Consider the following 19,593-nt stretch of genomic DNA (forward strand, 5'->3'; position numbering starts at 1 on the left):
TAATAGTGTCTGGCTGTTCTCTGCTTTTTTTATCCACTCCTGTCATGCAGTCCCCAGAGCCTTGGAGGAGCTGCAGATGGTGAGGCTGAACCTTCGAGGGCCTTGCTGGGACACTTTGGGTGCAGGAGAGCTCAGCCCTGACTGCCTGGTTTGCCATGGTTTTCATCTTTAACCCTTAACTGCCTGCCAGCCTTCCCAGCTGCGCCTGACAGCCAGGTTTGGGCAATCACTGCCTGAAGTTTGTCATGGAGCAATGACAAGTGTGACTGGAAGGGCAGGAGGACAATTGGGCGTGAGAGCTGCCACCACCTAAGCTGGGATTTGACCTGGATGTTGACTTCAACCTGCTCCTCTCCTTCAAGGCTTTCAAGGAATGAGCACTCACGGATGATCAGCATTTCAAAGCTCATCCCACCTAACCGGACATCTTTTCTTTCCAGGACAGCCACTACTGGAGTGCAATGTGACACAAGCAGGAGAGAGATTTCACCTCTTGAAGAATCCCAATGTGCAATTCCGGGGGGATGCTTTACAGAGAAAGCACAGAAATTTTAACTTTTCAATTAACTGGACAATTGGACTTTTTTTTTTTTTCCTAGAGAAATCACCACTGGAGTGCAGTGTGATATGAACAGGAGAGATTTCACCTCCTGAAAAATCCCAGTGTGCGATTCCAGAGAAAGCAGAGAAATTAACTGGGCAACTTTTAACTTTTCAATTAACTGGACAACTGGACATCTTTTTTCCAGAACAAACACCACTGGAGTTCAGTGTGACACAAGTAGGAGAGAGATTCCACCTCCTGAAAAATCTCAATGTGCAATTCCAGAGGGATGCTTTAGAAAGCACAGAAATTAACTGGACAACTTTTAACTTTTTAATATACTGGACATCATTTTTTCCCAGGACAACCACCACTGAAGTGCAGTGTGATACAAGCAGGAGAGAGATTTCACCTCCTGAAATATCCCAGTGTGAAGTTCCAGAGGGATACTTTACAGAGAAAGCACAGAAATTTTAACATTTCTATTAACTGGACAACTGGACATCTTTTTTTCCAGAGCAATCACCACTGGAGTGCAGTGTGATACCAGCAGGAGAGAGATTTCACCTCCTGAAATATCCCAGTGTGCAATTCCAGGGAGATGCTTTACAGATAAAGCAGAGAAATTAACTGGACAACTTTTAACTTTTTCATTAACTGGACATCTTTTTGCCAGGACAATGACCACTGGAGTGCATTGTACTATGAGCAGGAGAGAGATTTCACCTCCTGAAAAATCCCAATTTCCAGTTCCAGGGGGATGCTTTAGAAAGCACAGAAATTAAAAGCAGGATCAGAATTCTGCAGAGGCAGCAGCACAAAATAATCCCCAACGTGAGCCCCAAAGGCATGGCCACTCAGGAGGACAGGATGTGCTGCTGTGGCTGCACAGCCCTTCAGGACAACTATTGGACAATTATTCAGGAATTTGCCTCAAGAGTCCTTTGCTTGAAGCCAAAAGAGGAAATTGATGCTGGTGGAGCAGACAAATTGAAGGCAAAGAAGCAGAGCTCTTTACTGGATGTTGAGAGTCTGAGGGAGAATACAGCAGACATTTGATATTTTACTTTTGCAGTATAAATCTAAGCTTCAAAATGCCCTGCTCTCCTTTCAGACTGACTGAGGAACATGCAGAGGGGATTGTGCAAGTGCTCAGACATTGCTCAGGATCCTGCACTGCTGGAATCTGAAATGCAGGGAATTCTCAGAGCCTGTAAGCCAAAGCTTAGAATTAAACACAGGATTTGATCTGAGACCTTGGGAAAGGCTTCTAAACTTAGGTGCCAGAAGTGAGAATATGGATTTTAAAGCAGAGACACATTTAAATTAGGAAGAGGAAAGTTTAGAGCTTTAGAGTTTAAGATATAGAAAAAACAAAGGTAAACAAGGAGTTTAGGATGCAGTGCTGTAGGTTTGTGTGTCATAACATGGCTGGCTTTGAAAGCTTACACTGTAGCATGAGTCCATAAGATAAAATATTGAAGGATTGGATCAAAACCATAAATATCCTTATTGGCAGTGATTTATTGGTTAATAAATCTTTAAAAGGGCTTGTAACTAGGGGCCGTGTGACCTTCTGAACCATGCTGTGAAGATGTGAGCTGAACTCACCCTTCCTGTCTGTGTAGAAGATAAGAAAAATAAATGGCATCATCTAAAAACCTCAGAGATCTAACTCAAAACTCCTTCAACAACCCCCATACTGCAGAGTTAGGCAGTGACAGGAATTTCTGGTTTATGAATGGGCAGTGCCGGGCAGGTCAATGACCATGTGAGGACAGGGAACCTGAAATCCCATTCAGGAGATGGAAAGTGGATCCTTTCAGGAAGAAGGGACTGGGGTGGGGAGCAGAAAACACAAGACAGGGCTTAGCTAAGCTTCATCAGCATGAGGAAAAGCCCAGATTAGTGGCCTAAATCATTCAGGCAGTTTAATAACCAAGCACCTGCCACTGTCAGAGCAAGAAAGCAATCACCAGTAATTTATTTAATGCATGTGTTTCACTCCTTGAGCAAGCAGGGAGTAAAGGTAGGGTCCCAGTGGCTGGTGGACGGATGGATTGGCTCCCTGGAAGGTGTTGGGTGCAGGGCTGGAGGGACAAGGTCACAATTGCTCTGCACAGCACACAAATGTGCTCCCACTGCTGCTGAGCAGAGCTTCCCTTCATCTCAGCTGCCTGTCAGCAGCACAATGCTAATGCTCTTCTGGCTCAGAAGGAGCTGGGAGTAGGTTGGGATATTCCTGTGCTGTGTAGGAAGTGAAGGAATGTGTAGACAACAGGAGGAGGAGAACAACAATAAAGTTTGGGAGGAAGAGCACGGAGATCACAAAAAAAAAAAAAAAATCCAGAGAAAAATCACCTTTTCCTCCAGATTTCAAAAAAATATGGAGAAAAATCACCCATGAGATAAAAGTGACAATTCAGGATGAATGTTTTTGGTGTGGAGTGAGAAGTTTACCAAGGGTTGAGGACAAACTGTCCTGCTGGATGCTGGAGGAACAAAAATCTGTGTGTCCAGCCCTGTGGGGGATGCAGAATGACACATGCTGTGGCTTGTATTTCCCTCCAGCAGGCTGTCAGGATAAATCCTCATCTGGCCAGCCTCCTGGGCATGGGCACAGGGAGGGGATTACTCCTCACTTACTCACAGGCATGCACTCACACATGGGGACCACGCTGAGCTCACTTCCCTGGCACAAAATGGGGAAAGTTGCCAAAATCCAGCGTGTTAAAACCACTGCTTTTCCTCCCTGGGCACCCAGGGAAATGCTGCACATGGTTTGCCTCTTACTCTGCCTCTGTCTCTTACTCTGGGGTTTATTTTCCCTGGCAAGAACAGCATCAGGTTCCCCTCTCTTGTTGCTTGCTCTGAAACCCTGACCCCAGGGAACATGTCAGTGAGCTCAGACAGTGTAAAATAGATGTAGAATAGGGATTGTCTGCTTGACCCCAGGGTTTCTGAGTTTATTTGCTCTGCCCATTAACAATTAGGATTTTACTGCACTGACCTATGGATGTGGAGCTGCTGCATCCTGCTGCTCAGCACTGCTCACTCCAGGAGGCATGAGGGAATTCAGTCCCAGGGCCAGCACAAAAGGGAGGTGGGGAGAGCCCTCCTGCATTTCCTACTCACAATCTCTTGTTAACTCAACTTGTCAGCTCAAATTATCCTTTGAATGGCTCGGGGAAGAAATCCAAATCAGACCAGTCTGTGCAGAGACAAGGGCATCACCCAGCCTGGAATCACCCAGGAGAAAACAACTGCTTCAAATCCCAAGGGATTTCAGTCCTCTTCTCACAACAGGATCAAACATTACCTGCACATCATTGCCTGTCTGGCAAAGGTGCTCATTGAATCACAGAATGGTTTGGGCTGGAATGGACCTTAAAAATCATCTCGTTTCAACCCCTCTGCCATGGGAGAAAACTACTGCTTCAGATCCCAAGGGATTTCAATCCTCTTCTCACAACAGGATCAAACATTACCTGCAGTCAGTCATTCATTCTTCAGGAGGGTGAGGGGAGATCAAGGGGGTTCCCCAGGGCTGTCACACTTCAAGGGACGTCTGGCAAAGGTGATGATGGAATCACGCAATGGTTTGGGCTGAGAAGGACCTTAAAAATCATCTCATTCCAGCCCCTCTGCCATGGGCAGGGGCACCTCCCACTAGACCAGGTGGCTCAAATCCCCACAGACTCTCCATGGAATCTGTGTAATGCATGACACTGCTCAGGTCACTTCTGTTAGAAACTGTGGGAAATGGATTTGTAAAGAATTCCCAAAGTCTGACAGAAAGCTCACATAGTGTGCATCTGAATGCAAACCTTGAGATAAGAAATGCTGATTTAGAAATGCCATAGAATAAGACAGATATTGTTGAGAGAGAAATGGAACTAGGAACAAGTTTCAAAGGATGGTTTTGTAAATAAGACTGGATACTTTGGAGAAATAGAACTATGAAAGATGCATTGTAGTAGACCCACAAGGGGTAATTTTAGATTATTGGCTTTAGGGAATTACAGCATGGCGTGGCAAAAGTTGATAGGACAAGAAATGCTTATAGTATATTGTAGTTAATGATTGTGATGGCATGAATTATAACACCTGCATTGTCTCACCCTTCACATGAGACTGAAAATGGAATAAAAGTTTTTAAAATGCCTCTAAGTCACCCCATCTCTAAATCAGTATAATCCAACAAGAAAGCTTTTGGAGACTCATGGAAATAGGAAGGGAATAGGAAGTGTTTTTCCCATCTCCCAGAGAACTGCAGGTCTCTGAACCTGCTCTGTGTACGAGGGAACCTGCTCAGCTGGGCACTTTGGAGCCCTCCTGGGGAGCTCTGATCCACGTTTTTGCTCCTTGGAGTAATTTTGCCACTAGTCCAATATAGGAATGTGCCTCTTGTTGATGGAGAAAGGAAATAAGGCCCTTTAGAAAGGAAATAAACTCAGAAGTTTCTCTCCTCAATTAGGTGAAAAAGCATCTCATAGCCTAGGGAACTTCACCTCAATATTAAGGATAGCCAATTGGACAGGAGCCAAAAGTCCCACCTGAACAATTTACTAGAAAAAGAAGAGAACAAAGAAACTAATTGCTTTTGTGGGGTGTTCTACCAGGAGCAAGAACCTCTGGCACCTAATAATTTTTTCTCTATAAAGAGTTTATTATTTTGCCTTTTATGAAACCTTTTCGTTTCCAACACTACCACAGAAGCCATCCTGCTGATTTTATGCTTTCTAAGGTAGCTGAGCTATCTTGGGTGTGAAACAGATCTCCAAGAGCTCATGAGACCTGGCTCAAGGAGAGCCCTATTTCAGTCCCACCCCTGGCAATATTTCCCACAAGATCTACCCCGTTTTCAGCTGCCCCATCAGCTCCTGAGCCCTGCTCCAGCACTTTGGGGTTTATTTTCCCTGGAGAACAGCTTGCCTGGAAGGCACTGAATCCATCTGACTGCAGCAGCAAGCACCACACAACCCCCTGAAATCACAATCCCCTTCCCAAAATAAATGAGCTGTCCATCTAGTGAAGACACTTTTGACAGATGTGTCAAGCACAAGTGCTCTACCTGCTGATGCTGTGAGCCCCAGGGGGAATTCTCCCCGAGCCCAGCTGGTGCTGAGCCCATACCCCCGAGCATCAATTCCAATTTTCCCTGGCTAATGCTGGGAAAATTAGACTGGAGCAGTTCTGTCCTCCTCTTGGCACTCAAAGCAGAATTTTTGCTGGCAGCTTCCCTCACAGACAGATGCCAGCAGGCCAGGCACAGCTTTATTTAATCCCAGATTTTGGCCAGTTAAGGCACAAGGCTCCCTTACCTGTGTAAAATCAGCACATCCTAACAGCAAAAATGCAACTTGTACAATATAATTAATTCCATGAGTATGTGCTGTTCTCTCCTTTAAACCAGTGTAACTAAAATAACACTTCTGTTTCAACAGAACTTTTTGTATTTGCATCATTATAACCCTCGACTGCCAGGCTGGCAATTCCAGAAACTTCAGGTGCAGAGCAGTTATAAAATATTCCTTTAGAAAGTAGTTTATTAAACAACAAATTTTTTGTCACCTACCAATCACCAGGCAATGTCACCGTGACTGCTGATAAAAATAGATTAATTTAAATTTTAAAGATCACCTTCTGTTGCCATTAGGAACTGAATATTTTTCATTAGAAACTGAATATTTTTCATTAGTGCCAGAGAGTTATCAGAATTACTTTCCATGCCAAGAGATGGGAAAGGTCTTGATAATTCATTTATCACTCTCTAAGGCTAATTTATTAATAAAACCAGACAGCCTCATGGAGGCTGCTGGACAAAATCATTGAACTGAGGTTTGATTTTGCATTTTTTTGCAGTAGTCAGCTGAAGAGGGAAGAATCTGTGTAACATCAGGACACAGGTGGGTAAATTCACTGGGGTTTGCAATCCAAGCCCTTCTTCTGCAGTCTAATAAAGAAAATTTCTACTTTTACACCAGTGAAGAAGAAATGGGTTTGAGTTCAGGATGATAACAGGGGTCTGACAATCCTGCCCTCCCCTTTCTCCATCCCCCAGGTACCCTGTAATCTCCTTGGTGTATTTTCCCCTTCTTGTTCTGAATTTCCACAAAAGAAACGTTCCTTTTTAGCCATACCCAGCTACACCATATATTTTTTTCCCCTATTGGCTGCAAGAGCAATGATCTCAACTAGATACTGCTGCTAAAATTACATCCTGCTTTTTTCCTGCCTTGGTCAGCCTGCCTGTTTAAAGTTGTCACTTAATTCCCTGCCAAAACTGTTGTCATCTCAGTAGAAACCTGGCAAAATTACCTTCAAATTAGCTTAATAACATAATTTACACTTACATTTTACAATGTAAGGAAAACCTGAGTCTCTAAGCAAGCCAGACAGCTCCTTAGTGCCATGAAAGAGTTCAGCACCCACGGTGGCTTTTCCCCAACCTCAACTCATTTGGGTTTTTTGCTTCAATAGAAGCCCATGAATGAACCCATACTGGGAACTTTGCTTTGTTTATAATTTCTCAGTGTGAAAATGCTGCTGAAGCAGAGCAATATTTGCAGAACAGACCTCACAGGACTGAACAGAGCAGGGGTTGCTGATTATAGGTTGGCATGAGGGCTCTGGATGTGAAATTTTTGGGTTTGCTGTGGTAACCGCAGCTCAGGGGGACCAAGGGGGATTCCTCTGTGCCAGGGCAAGCTGGTCAAGGGTGCTGAGCTGGAAAAAGCAGCACCTTGGGCTGATGGCTTTAGCAAGTGCAATTTTCCTTGTTGTCAGGAGCAAAGATGTGAAGGGAACACACAAAATTCTCTTTTTTCCTACCTAAAGGATGGTGGCTCGGAGGGACCGTGCCCCTGGACAGGGGTTAAGGGAAATGGAGGGAAAAAAAAGATAGAATTTGATCTCTACTCACATTTATGGGACAAAAGGACATCAAAAGAGTCTGCCCATCTTGTAGCTTCTTCTGTTGACAGTCTTCTGTAAGGAAAGGAAGGAGCAAGTTACAGACAAACCACAGCTGCTCATCCCCTCTGGAGCTGTTTGCTGAGGACACCGAGGAAGGCTGGGATTCCTCTCACCTGATTTTGGAGATCTAGGGTGTAGAACTGAGCCAAGTGACCCTGGGCTTGCTTTAGAATCAGAGAGGAGATCCCAAGGGACCTGCGGGGACTCTGCTCAGCTCGCATCCCCAGGCAGGCAGGTAAAATAGGCCAGATGAATCATGCCCAAAAAGGCACCAATTTTTCCTCATTGACTCTGAGCAGAGGCCCAGGAAACGAGCTCAGATGCAGACATTTACATTGTAAAAGCCAAAAGTCAGGTGAAATGGAACTCAGCCCTGCAGAAGTGTTTATTTCTCTTGCTTGCCTTTCAGGGGAAGGACAGATCTTATCTCAGGTGGAAGCAGGGACTTGTGGTCAGATGAGTCCCATCCCACACTTCTCAAATCAGGACTCTGGAGGGGTTGAAGCATCTCCCTCCAGCATTTTGCAAACCATCACCTGAATTTTTGCAGTGTCAAATACAAGGCTGAGCTGAAGATGACCTGAAATTTCGGGTCACCTCTTACACCAAGCCAACTGCTCAGGCTTTGATTTGTGATGGCAGAGGTGTAAATTACATCCCAAAAGAGGTGCAGACGTGTCCCACACCCAGCGGTGGGGACTGGGAGCACGTCCTCTCTCACAGAACCAAAGATCCAGGAATTTCCCGAGCTGTTCCTGCTGGATCAGTTTGTTTTCCTGCTGGAAGCACTCACAACTCGTACAAAACACAACAAAAGGAAGACAATACTGCAGGGGGGGAGGTGGTGGGTAGGGAGGGGAAGGGCAGGAGTGGGGTTGGGTGGGATGCTGCAGCTATACTCACTTCAAAGCCCGGTTGGGCTTGTCCGGAAGAATAGCTGTGAAATCATTATATGAGTCTGATTTGTGAGACAGGCAGCCCAGGCGAGTCCTCATCCCTCTGCTCCTGTGGTCGAGGTGGGGAAGCAGGGGTGTTAGCAAGGGGAAAACCAAAGAACAAGGATGATTATAAGTCTAGCCAGCTTGGCAAAAGAAAAAGAACAAACCCAAAAACAGAAAAACCTCTGTGCCAGATCTGTGTCCTTGGTTCCCTCGTGTGTGAGAGGGAGCCTGAGACATCTCCAGGCTGATGTTATGGGTGAACACAGCACCAGAGCAGCTGAAGGCTCCCTCACACCAGGCTGGCAGAAAGGCTTTGAAGGGCTGCATTTTGGGATGGTTTCTTGGAAAGCCCTGCTCTGGTTGGGTGTGGGAGGAGGGCAATGGGCAGCAGTACAAGAAATCGGTCACCACGTTCCAGCAGCACCAAAACCAGCACAGATCCCTGAGGTGGAGGGGGCTGGAGGAAGGAGAGGGGTAGGAAGGCACCTGCAAGGTGAGCCTGTGCTGCAGCCCCCTGAGCTCCCAGCCAGGATCGATCCCGAGCGGTTCTTTAGACTCAGGATTACATAAGCAGGATCAAACTGCTGTTTCCTGACACGCTTACCCAGGCAGAAAATGGCTTTATAGCTTTTTTCCTCTACATTTCAGCCCAGCCCCAGAGCCTTCAGCCCTGTGCCAGCCCCTGGTGTCCTTGCCCAGCCCCTTCCCAGGACAGCAGCCGCAGCATCCTTCGTTACATAACCCGGGATGGGCAGGACAGAGGGACAGGGAGAGGGAACACATGCATTGCACGGGACTGGCACCACCCTCTCCCCAAAAACATGTGGGGGCTGCTTCTTGGGGTTGCATGGGCTCTGTGATCTGCCTCTCCAGCCCGAGGGTGTCTCCTCTTGGAGATTCCCTGGATATCAAACTGGGCCATTCTCTCCTCGGGACCATGGGAGGAACATTCAGTGACCCCATCTCCCCTTCCTAGCTGCTGGACCTCCTTTGGAGCTGCTGAAAGCTCTGCTCCCAAACAGATGCCCAACACTCTCTGTGGCTGCACAAGTAGAGCATTTTTCCCCTTCCATCTGTAATTCTTGCAGAACACTTCAGCACCAGTGCCTGAGCCAATCTGTGGCGCGCCTGTTTCCCCCTTCTCCTCCCGCCCTTCGGAGAGCTTCTATTATTGCACATTTTAATGTAATCTTCAAGCAAATTAAATGTTAATTAAATGCACCGAGTGTCTCCCTGGTGCAGCACAGGCAGCTCACAGCGTTTAACAAGCACAAAACCCAGGAACTCCTCAGCCACAGGAATTGTTGCACAGCCTCCAACTCCGGCCCCACGGCCGTGGGCATTGCACAAACTCCAGAGGAGAGCACAGGGAGTGCCACATTCCCAGCTGGACACCAAATCCACTGCAGGATCCTTCTCCAGATGCCTCCTACCCCCACCTTTCTGTGCCCTGCTCTGTTTGCTCACGAATTTCCCAGCAAGAGGTGTGACAGGCGTCAGCACAGCAGCGCTGCTCCCGTTCCCCTGGGATGCCTGAGATCAAGGGACTGCAGCAGGGAATCAGAGCAGGGAGCTGGTTCCTCGTGGAAAACACTTCTCTCAGCCAGGACTTCCAAGCCAGGACACAGGGGAGAGAAAATGGGAGAGAAATTGGGTGTGCAGGAGGTGGAGAGACAAGGGAAGGGCAGCAGGGACACTGCAGTGGGCAGAGGGGCTTGCTGGACGAGGTGGACAGGGACAGGGTGGCAGGGTGGGGATGCACTGTGGTTGTTCCAGTTACCTCCGTGGGATCAGTAAGGCAGCCATGCAGGCATCCAGCTATGGTTAACCCTTTAACTGGCTGGCTTGGACCTCAGTCAGGGCTGCTTGCAGGAGGCAGGAGGGCAGAAAGAAGGGATTTACTGTTTCATGTCCTGGCACTTTAAAAAGCACCAAAGAATCCTCTTTGCCAAAGCCAAGAAGGGCCAGTTGTCCTCAACCCATTTGATCCTTCCCTCCTAGAGTGGAAAGTCAACTGTTCAATGGAAGACGTGGAGAGCTGAGGGGTGGCCACAGAGCAGAGACAGCATTTCCTTCTAAGACCAGGCCAAGTCCAGCTTCAGGTGTGAAGCAGTGTGAGTTTGGTGTCCCAGCTCACCAGGGAGCAGCAGGAGTTGGCTGGATTATCCCACTCATCCTCTGAAGGTCTCTCCTCAAGGGGCAGAGCTCCAGGCTGGCCTTGCTAGGATGGGTCACAAACTACATCTTGTGCCTGTCCCTGCAGGTCACGGCTGGAGCCAGTGGCCAGGCATCACGGGAGAGCTGGCACTGCAAACAGAACAACAGCAGGACTTCACATCTGCAGGGGCTGCTCCTGTGCCACCAGGGCTCAGGCACTCACACAGAAACCACTCAGAGCAAGCAGGGCCTCGTTGGGGTGGTGGGAGACACCAGGGAGGCGCAGAGGCTGCAAAAGGGGAGGGAAAGAGGAAGGAAGGAAGGAAGGAAGGAAGGAAGGAAGGAAGGAAGGAAGGAAGGAAGGAAGGAAGGAAGGAAGGAAGGAAGGAAGGAAGGAAGGAAGGAAGGAAGGAAGGAAGGAAGGAAGGAAGGAAGGAAGGAAGGAAGGAAGGAAGGAAGGAAGGAAGGAAGGAAGGAAGGAAGGAAGGAAGGAAGGAAGGAAGGAAGGAAGGAAGGAAGGAAGGAAGGAAGGAAGGAAGGAAGGAAGGAAGGAAGGAAGGAAGGAAGGAAGGAAGGAAGGAAGGAAGGAAGGAAGGAAGGAAGGAAGGAAGGAAGGAAGGAAGGAAGGAAGGAAGGAAGGAAGGAAGGAAGGAAGGAAGGAAGGAAGGAAGGAAGGAAGGAAGGAAGGAAGGAAGGAAGGAAGGAAGGAAGGAAGGAAGGAAGGAAGGAAGGAAGGAAGGAAGGAAGGAAGGAAGGAAGGAAGGAAGGAAGGAAGGAAGGAAGGAAGGAAGGAAGGAAGGAAGGAAGGAAGGAAGGAAGGAAGGAAGGAAGGAAGGAAGGAAGGAAGGAAGGAAGGAAGGAAGGAAGGAAGGAAGGAAGGAAGGAAGGAAGGAAGGTGGTGCTGGGTTCCTCGTGAGCCGTGGCACACTGGGGATCACTGACTGACAACTCTCCCATCAGCAGAGAGTGAAGGTGAGATGCAGCAGGCAGGAGAACCAGGGGACAGAGAACAGGATTCTAAAAGAGCAGAGGCAAATGTTCCTGGTTTGCCAGGCTCCAGGTGCCCTCTGAGAGGGGGTGCAAGGAGCCAGGACCCTGCTCTGCTGGGGGACACCCTGGAGCTTGGGCTGCCCACTGCACCATCCCTCTTAAACCCTGATTACATTAAAAAGGCACAAAGCCTCTTCCCCACTAAATTAATGGAGCTGGGATTGTGCTGCACTGCCAGTGAGTGCATTCCCTTAATCCTCGCCCTGGCCGGCTGCTTCTCTGACTGAAATCAATCCTTGTAATTCCTTAAGCCCCTCTAAATTTCCTCATTAACAGCCTCACCCCCATGTAGGGCCACAGCACATGACTTCCTAGAGTCCAGCAGCTCCTGCTTCCCTTTCCCACTGCTGCTCCAGCGGAGCCATCTGCCCTCTCTCTCCCTTGCAGCATGAATTTTGGGGTTCTGTTATGAAAGAGCCTCCTGCTGGCCCCCACTGCCCCCCACTCACCCCCACAGCAAGCACCCAACTTCCCTGGGACCCCAAAGTCTGTCTGACTTGAGAGGTGCAGGGACCAGCATTCCCCATGGAGGCAATGCTCAGCTGGCATCCCCGTGGATGCTCCCTCTGTTTGCAAATAAATCCAGTCAGTTTTGGCTTTAAAATGTAATCTGTGGCGTCTGGCAAATTGCAATGAAGGTCTCGGTGAGGGGTTTTGCCTCCTCCCTGCTCCATCCTTCATCCTGCCTCCATCCATCCATTCCTTCCTATGGAAGGAATCCAGTCAAGGAGAGCCACCAGCCTCATCATGGATGAGTTTTGGGGGTTTCTCCTTGACAGACAGCAAGGGAGGGCTGTGATTAGGACGTTCAGGTTATCAAACCACCTGGGCACAAATAAAGAAGCCATCCCAATACAAAAAAAAAACCAAACCAGCAGCACAAAGGTTAAAAAACCAACCAAGCAAATAAACAGAACAGCAAACCGTGAGATCTCTCGGGGGCTTCGGGAGATTAAGACCATCCATTCACATGCACAGAAAGCCAGGGGGGAAAACCGAGCACGGAGGCACTGCAGACAGGCAGGCAGACAGACAGACAGACACCGAGATCAAGATACTCACTGCCTTTGAGCCGTCCTGCCTGCCGGTGGCTCCGTGCCGACAGCGTGCTCAGAGCGGCTCTGGGGAGACAGCAGAGCTTCCTCAGGGCCAGCCCCCTGCCCGGGGTGACGGGCACACCTCGGCACCCTCCCCTCCCCTTCCCCTCCCCTCCCCTCCCTCCCCTCCCCTCCCCTCCCCTGGCAGCGGCAGCAGCGCAGCCACGGCCGCTCTCGCATCAGCCCCAGCCCGGCTGCGCAGCCGGCTCTGCTCAGGATTCCAGCGCTTCCCAGCGCATCCCAGCGCATCCCCGCGCATCCCAGCGCTTCCCACCTCATCCCAGCACTTCCCAGTACACCCCAGTTCATCCCAGCGCATCCCAACTCATCCTAGCCCATCCCAGCACATCCCAGCTCACCCCAGTTCATCCCGGCACATCTCAGAGCAGCCCCGCGAATCCCAGCACATTCCAGCTCGTCCTAGCCCATCCCAGCACATCTCAGTGCTTCCCAGCGCATCCCAGCACATCCCAGAGCTTCCCCGCGGATCCTCGTGGGTCCAAGCTCATTCCAGAGCATCCCAGCTCAGCCCAGCGCATCCCAGCACACCCCTGTTCATCCCAGCGCATCCCAGCACATCCCAGCTCATCCCAGCACATCCCAGCACATCCCAGTACACCCCTGTTCATCCCAGCTCACCCCAGCACATCCCAGTCCATCCCAGTGCCTCCCTCGGGCTTTGGGGCCCCCAGATCGTTCATTTCCAGGAGCTGCCACAGACGGGAGGGATGGGAGAGCTCCACTGAAGGCGTCAGCAGGGCCAAGGGAGGAGGTTTGGGCACAAAGCAAAGGAGGGTTTATTGCTGGGCACAGCAGGACAGAAGGGAAAACGCAGCCAGTGCTGTGGCAGGAGCCTGCACCCACCTGGGCTGGGCATCCTCGGTGCCCTGAGCCCAGAGGATGGGCTGCAATCCCCCTTTTCCTCCTGCACCCACCACAGAACAGGTTTGGGATGTCCAGGGCAGCACAGGGGCTGTAACAAACCCTGAACAACCTCACCCCTGGCACCAACATCCCCCCGGTGTGGGCTCAGCACAGCCCCGTGTCACACAGCACTGGTAGGGGCACATCCTCACTGAGAGCTCAGCCAGTGGGATCTCCATTGATTTTTTTTAGATTGACTAAAACAAGCAAAAAACACAGAAAGAATGAGGATTACCATAATAAAAAAGTCCCCTGCAGTTTAACAAGTCATTACCTGTCACATTCACATTTTCTGAAAAATTCCTTCACCCAGGATTTTTGTCCTGGAAAGCTGAGAAGCCTCGGAGAAAAATGAAAACAACAATTATCTCATTTGCTTCTCCTCTGTTTTGCTCATGTAAAATGTGTTTAAAATTTATTTATCCAACAAGTGATTGTTTCATTAGTTTCTGCTGTATTTTCACTCATTAACCAATCAGTGCCAAGCTATATTGAGACTGTAGAAAGAGTCATGAATTTTCATTATTATCTTTTTAGCATTCTGTAAATACCTTTCTGGACTCTATAATATAATATAATATAATATAATATAATATAATATAATATAATATAATATAATATAATATAATATAATATAATATAATATAATATAATATAATATAATATAATATAATATAATATAATATTTCAATATAATATTTCAATATAATATTTCAATATAATATTTCAATATAATATTTCAATATAATATTTCAATATTATATTTCAATATTATATTTCAATATTATGTTTCAATATTATATTTCAATATTATGTAATAAAATAATAAATTAACCTTCTGAAAACATAAAATAAAATTCTTCCTACCACAAAAATCCCTGCAAATACAATACTGCCTTTTCCCTGGATACTTGTAGTCACCTTCCTGTCTGCTCAAGCACTGCTGGCCCTGGCACCCTGGTGCTGTGAGCAGGAAACATGCCTTGAGATAGCACATTATCAGCATCCCCCATCCCTGGGGAGAGGCAGAGTCCTGCAAAACCTCCTGGAAAAACACAGGGATTAGCAGCAGGGCAGCAGAGACCCCGGCTCCCCATCAGCCTGGGTCCCTCCTGCCCTGCCCTGCCTGGGGCTGTGTGGAGATGTTTGCCTTGTGCTCATCCTCCCCTGGCAGAGCCCAGCTCGTCCTGGCTGGGATTATTCACATCTCCACTTATCAGAAGACAAGCACTGCAAAAATGCCCTGGCCAGCAAAATCTCCTCTGAGCACAGTCAAAGGTTGAGGTCCATCCTCTGCCTCTGTTGCCACAGGCTGCTTTGGCCGAGTTAAATAACAGTCAGCTGCAGCCCTTGCCCCAAAACCCAGGCCAAATTTAACTTCTAACCTGTCATTTTTGGTTTAATACAGCATTTCCATGCCCCCAGGTGCCCTCTGGGCACTGCAGGGGTCACGAGTGACAAGGTTTTCATAACAGTGCCAGGACATCCCTGAGCTCTCACTCACAGACACATGGTGGGCTGGAGGAGGTCACTCAAGTGTTCAACCCACACAGCTCAGGGTGATTCTGCTCCAGGATTCAGATTTTCTGAGATTTTTTTTGTTGCACTCACAAACAGATCAAACTCTGGTCCACCAACACTGAGTGGGAGAAATTCCTGGATCATGAGAGTGCTCCCATTTCTCCCTCTGCTTTTATATATTTTAATATATTTGTATATATTTTACATATATTGATATTCTATATATTTCTATCTTTTTATAAATTATATATTTTATATATACCTATTTAATATATTTATATTTAATATTTATGTGTATTTATAGATATAAAAGATATAAAAGATATATATAATATATAATATATAATATATAATAATTAATATATTTATATATATAAATATTTATATATAATTTTATATCTAATTCTAATATATGTCTATATTTCTATACTTATATACTTATATTTTTATACAATATCTTTTCTAATTTATGCAACATAAAATATATATTGTGCATATTTATCCATTTTATGTATTTTACGTGTATATGACTATAACTATAAATATGAATATATAAATACATCTTTTATGTCTTTATCTAAATATCTGTTTTATATATAAATATATCTTTTATACATTTCTTTAAATATATATTTAGATATTGCCATCTCACAGCCATCACCACGATGAGAACCCCAATTCCTACTTCTCCAGCACCTCCTTAGACCCTTTTTGTGAGCTCAATGAGATCCTGAAAAACACACAAATGACTCAGAATGCCAACAATTTTTCCTTCTGGTTTCCTGGGGCAGGTGTGAGTTAATAGAGAACAAGAGTAAGTGAACTGTTCTGACACAGGCACTACAGGAAATGTAATTAAATTGCAGATAAAGAGAATTACGGGTTTTTACAGGGTAATATTTTAGAAAGCTTCTGTGTAGCAGGTTTATAGCAAATTCCTTCTAAAACAGCCCCCCTGCTTCCAACCACTCTTTAGTTTCTATTTAAATGCTTTTAATAAAATAACTCATTTTGATATTAGGCTTGAATCCCATCCAGAAATTTAAATCTCTCCAAAAATTACTCCAAAGCAATTTCCTCCTAACCTGGCAGCAGCAAACACCAGCAGTGACCACGTGCATTTCCCAGCCTCTTCCCTACATGTTAATCTCCCTCTCCAGGATCTTTTTTACTTTCACTGCGTCCCTGCCTATTCCAGGTGTTTTGAGCATTGATCACGGCTCAAATGGGTTTTATCCAAAAAATCTCATCCAGACCAAACAGCTCCACCAGCTTCAGCTGCTTTTACTTTGTGATTTTTCTTCTCTGGCAGCATCTCTCCTGGCTGTTCTCATATTCTGTAAAAATCCTTTCTGTATTCTTTAATATAGCTTAGTATAATATTAGTATAATATTATACTAAAATATGGGTTCCATGGCCGTGCTCCAAGGGCCTTGCTCAAGTTTCACAACCTCTTGGTCCAAGAGGATTTTCCCTCCTGCCAAGAAAAGCACATTTCCCTTTGCTGGGGTGCTGGGCAGCTCCATCCCTGCAGGTGAAGTCGCTCCCTGGTGTGTTTCCATGAGATCCTTCCAGAGGATGCTCAGCACCCACAGCAAGGTGCCCCTGCCCATGGCAGGAGCCTGGAACTCGATGAGCTTTAAGGTTCCTTGCAATCCAAACCCTTCTGAGATTCTGTGTCGGCTCTGAGGCTGCACAATGCCAATCACAGGGGCTGGCTGCCTCCCACAGCAATCCTGGCTCTGGGAATTCAGGTGAGCTGCAAAACCTGCCTTAGGCTCAGCCACAAACCTGCAGCTGGAACCCAGGAGGGATTTGGGCTCTTGCTGCATTACTGAAAAGATAAAATGTCATTTGCTCTCCTTCATAGTCATTCCAAATTTATCCAGAGTGGCACTGATAAGGGCGCAAGCCCAAGGGAATTCAGATTAGTAATTAATTAATCACTGTCCAGATAATGCTCTTCTCCACCACTGTTTGCAATTAAACCTGGAAGGAAAAATTACTTGGAACTTGCATCCAGCTCTGCTCACTGTGCCAGGCTGCCTTGTCTGAAAGCACACTTGGTCCAGCACAAGGTGACTGCCTAGCAAGGAAGGAATTATGATTGGTGTGTAGATCACAAAACAAACCACGCCCTTGTCTTAATTCCAAACAGAACCCCCTTCTAAATAATATAAAAAATCTCAGGTAATATGTGGGCAGCAGGAAATGTCCACAGATGAAGCTCGGAATGCTTCACCCACAGATGAAGCTCAGAATGTTTTTAAGGAGTTGATTTATCTGCTCCTCTTAAATCTCAAATCATTCTCCCTGTCAGGCCTGGCAGGAGGAAATCCCAAAAGGCGAAAGAAGGAGAGCCAGAGTTTCATGGACAGGTGAGGAGAGCGAGCATCTCACACGTGCTCTGTGAGACAGGGCAGGAGATGGGAGACACCCACCGAGCCAAACTCCCCTAGAAAATGAAAGCACACCTTCAAAAATAGAAATAAAAACGAGTTACATAAAGAGAGATCCGCAGATGTGTCTGTGGCTCAGCTATTTGAATTGTCCCCTGTGTCAATGACAAAAGTGTCTCCTGGCCCTGCTTGTGGCTCCTGGGCTCGGTGGCTGCCGCAGCACAGCAGATGCTTCCCCTGCTCCCTCCCAGCCCCTCCAGGCAGGCAGGACACAAAACCAACAGCAAAGCAGGGCAGGGAGCTCCAGGCTGAGAAGGGCAGGCAGGAACCAAAGGGAAGAATTTCCCCTTTAAAGCACTTTTATTACAATTTCATAATTGTTCTCCGAGGAAACGCTGCCGTGGCCAGAGGCAGCTCCGCGGAAAGCAGCGCTCCGGAGGATGCTGAGAGTGAGGAGCAGGGAGGCAGAAGGGATTGGGGCTGACACAGAGATGCTCTGTGCAGCCCTGGAGCCCTCCCAGCTCCGAGCATCGCTGCTCTGCTGTCAATACGGCAGCGGCTGTGCACGGCTGGGGAGCTGGGACAGACCCACCCCGCCAGACAGACAGACAGACAGACAGAGCTCCACAGCGATGCCCTGCCATGGACTGCCCCGTGCCTCGCAGGGTTTGATGGAGAGCTGATGCTCAGCACGGGGCAGGGAGCCAGCCATGCTGACAGACAAGGTTAATTTTCTGCTGGGGGATCATCCGAGGTGCTCGCAAGCAGCCTGCGTTCTGTGAGCTGACTATTGCGAACGAGCTGTTTATTGAGTGTTAAAAATCAGCCCCAGAGCTCGGGGTTGCAGCCCCAAAGCCATTTATGATGGACAAGGTCTGCTTCTGCTCTGCTCTTATCTGCTGGTATTCCACAGACTGGGGCCTGCAGGGCATCCAGGTCCCAGAGCAAGGATTTCCTGGGGCCATTCCCTGCTCCAGGGATACACAGCTGAGCCAAGGGGAGGTCATTCCCACCACAGCAAAACACCTGAGCACGTGTTTAGTTTTAAACACCTCGCCCAGGATGAAATACAAACACAGCTAGCCACCAGGGTGAGCTGGGATTTCTTTCATCCATCTCTGGAGGCTGCTGCTGTAGCCTGAGCTGAAATATAAATGAGGCGAGCGAGATGAGCTCGTCCTCTTCCTCCAGCAGATTTTTCTTTCATAAAAATGTCTGATGCATCCAGCAGCAGCTTGTCCTCGGCAGAGTGGCTGCCAGCAGTGCCCGTGCCCTGCCAGGCTGCAGGGAGATGCCAAAGCCCAGATGGGCAATGTCCCCAGAGCCGCGTGGCAGGGGCACAGAGTGGCAGGGGGACAGGGCAGGATTGTCACAGCGCTGCTCTGGGGGCTGCAGGGATGAGAGAAGGGCAGCCCAGCAGGGCAGAGGAAGCTCAGCCCGCTCATTATGCAACCTGTGGGCTCCCCAGCGGGAGGAATTCCACAGCATTCCGCTGGGATGGGGCACAGCAGCCGGAGAGGATGCCAGCACCACGGGCCCCTTGGATTTGCCAAATAACCCAGTTTGTTTCCCCCACCCTTGGGAGAGCAAGGAGCTGACCCTCACTGCTGTGGGGGTGTTACAGCAGCAAATTTACAGGAGCAAAATAAACCCCCCAGTCCTGCTGGTTGTTCCCCAAAGGGTGCACATGCCTCTGCTGTCTGCAGATTTATCTCCAGCCTCGGCTCAGCACAGCTCTCTCCTCTCCAACACGGAATCTTTTCGCTCCAGTTGGTCTCGTTTTTAACCAGCTCAGCCCCAGCGCTCAGTCACAATGTCACAGAGACCCAAATACTCAAAGCAGACACAATCCACCATTTTAAAACCACAACAGCAGCGAAGCAGGGCGGGGGGAGATGCCGGGGTGCTGAAGATCTCCGAGGTGCAGGCACAAGCACAGGCTCAGGCTGGTGTTTTCTGCCAGCATCAAAGGCCCAGCGTT

General features: G+C 47.9%; 1 protein-coding gene across 3 annotated transcripts in view; it reads right to left on the reverse strand.

The window, feature by feature from the left end:
- Positions 1-12,842, reverse strand: part of RGS8 (regulator of G protein signaling 8) — a 28,571-nt gene extending 15,729 nt beyond the window's left edge. Inside the window, exons 1-4 of one of the 3 annotated variants that reach the window (XM_063165208.1) lie at positions 12,733-12,842; positions 10,601-10,770; positions 8,426-8,527; positions 7,470-7,534 (exon numbers count right to left, since the gene is read on the reverse strand). In XM_063165208.1, coding sequence (XP_063021278.1) covers positions 7,470-7,534; positions 8,426-8,527; positions 10,601-10,638 — 205 coding nt within the window. In that variant the 5' untranslated portion in view covers positions 10,639-10,770; positions 12,733-12,842. Of the gene's footprint in view, positions 1-7,469; positions 7,535-8,425; positions 8,528-10,243; positions 10,771-12,732 lie in introns of all 3 variants that reach the window. The other 2 variants (XM_063165209.1, XM_063165211.1) reach the window with 2 other exon arrangements.
- Between the last annotated feature and the right edge of the window lie 6,751 nt (positions 12,843-19,593).

This window comes from Melospiza melodia, chromosome 11, assembly GCF_035770615.1.
Source record: "Melospiza melodia melodia isolate bMelMel2 chromosome 11, bMelMel2.pri, whole genome shotgun sequence".
Classification (NCBI taxonomy): domain Eukaryota; kingdom Metazoa; phylum Chordata; class Aves; order Passeriformes; family Passerellidae; genus Melospiza; species Melospiza melodia.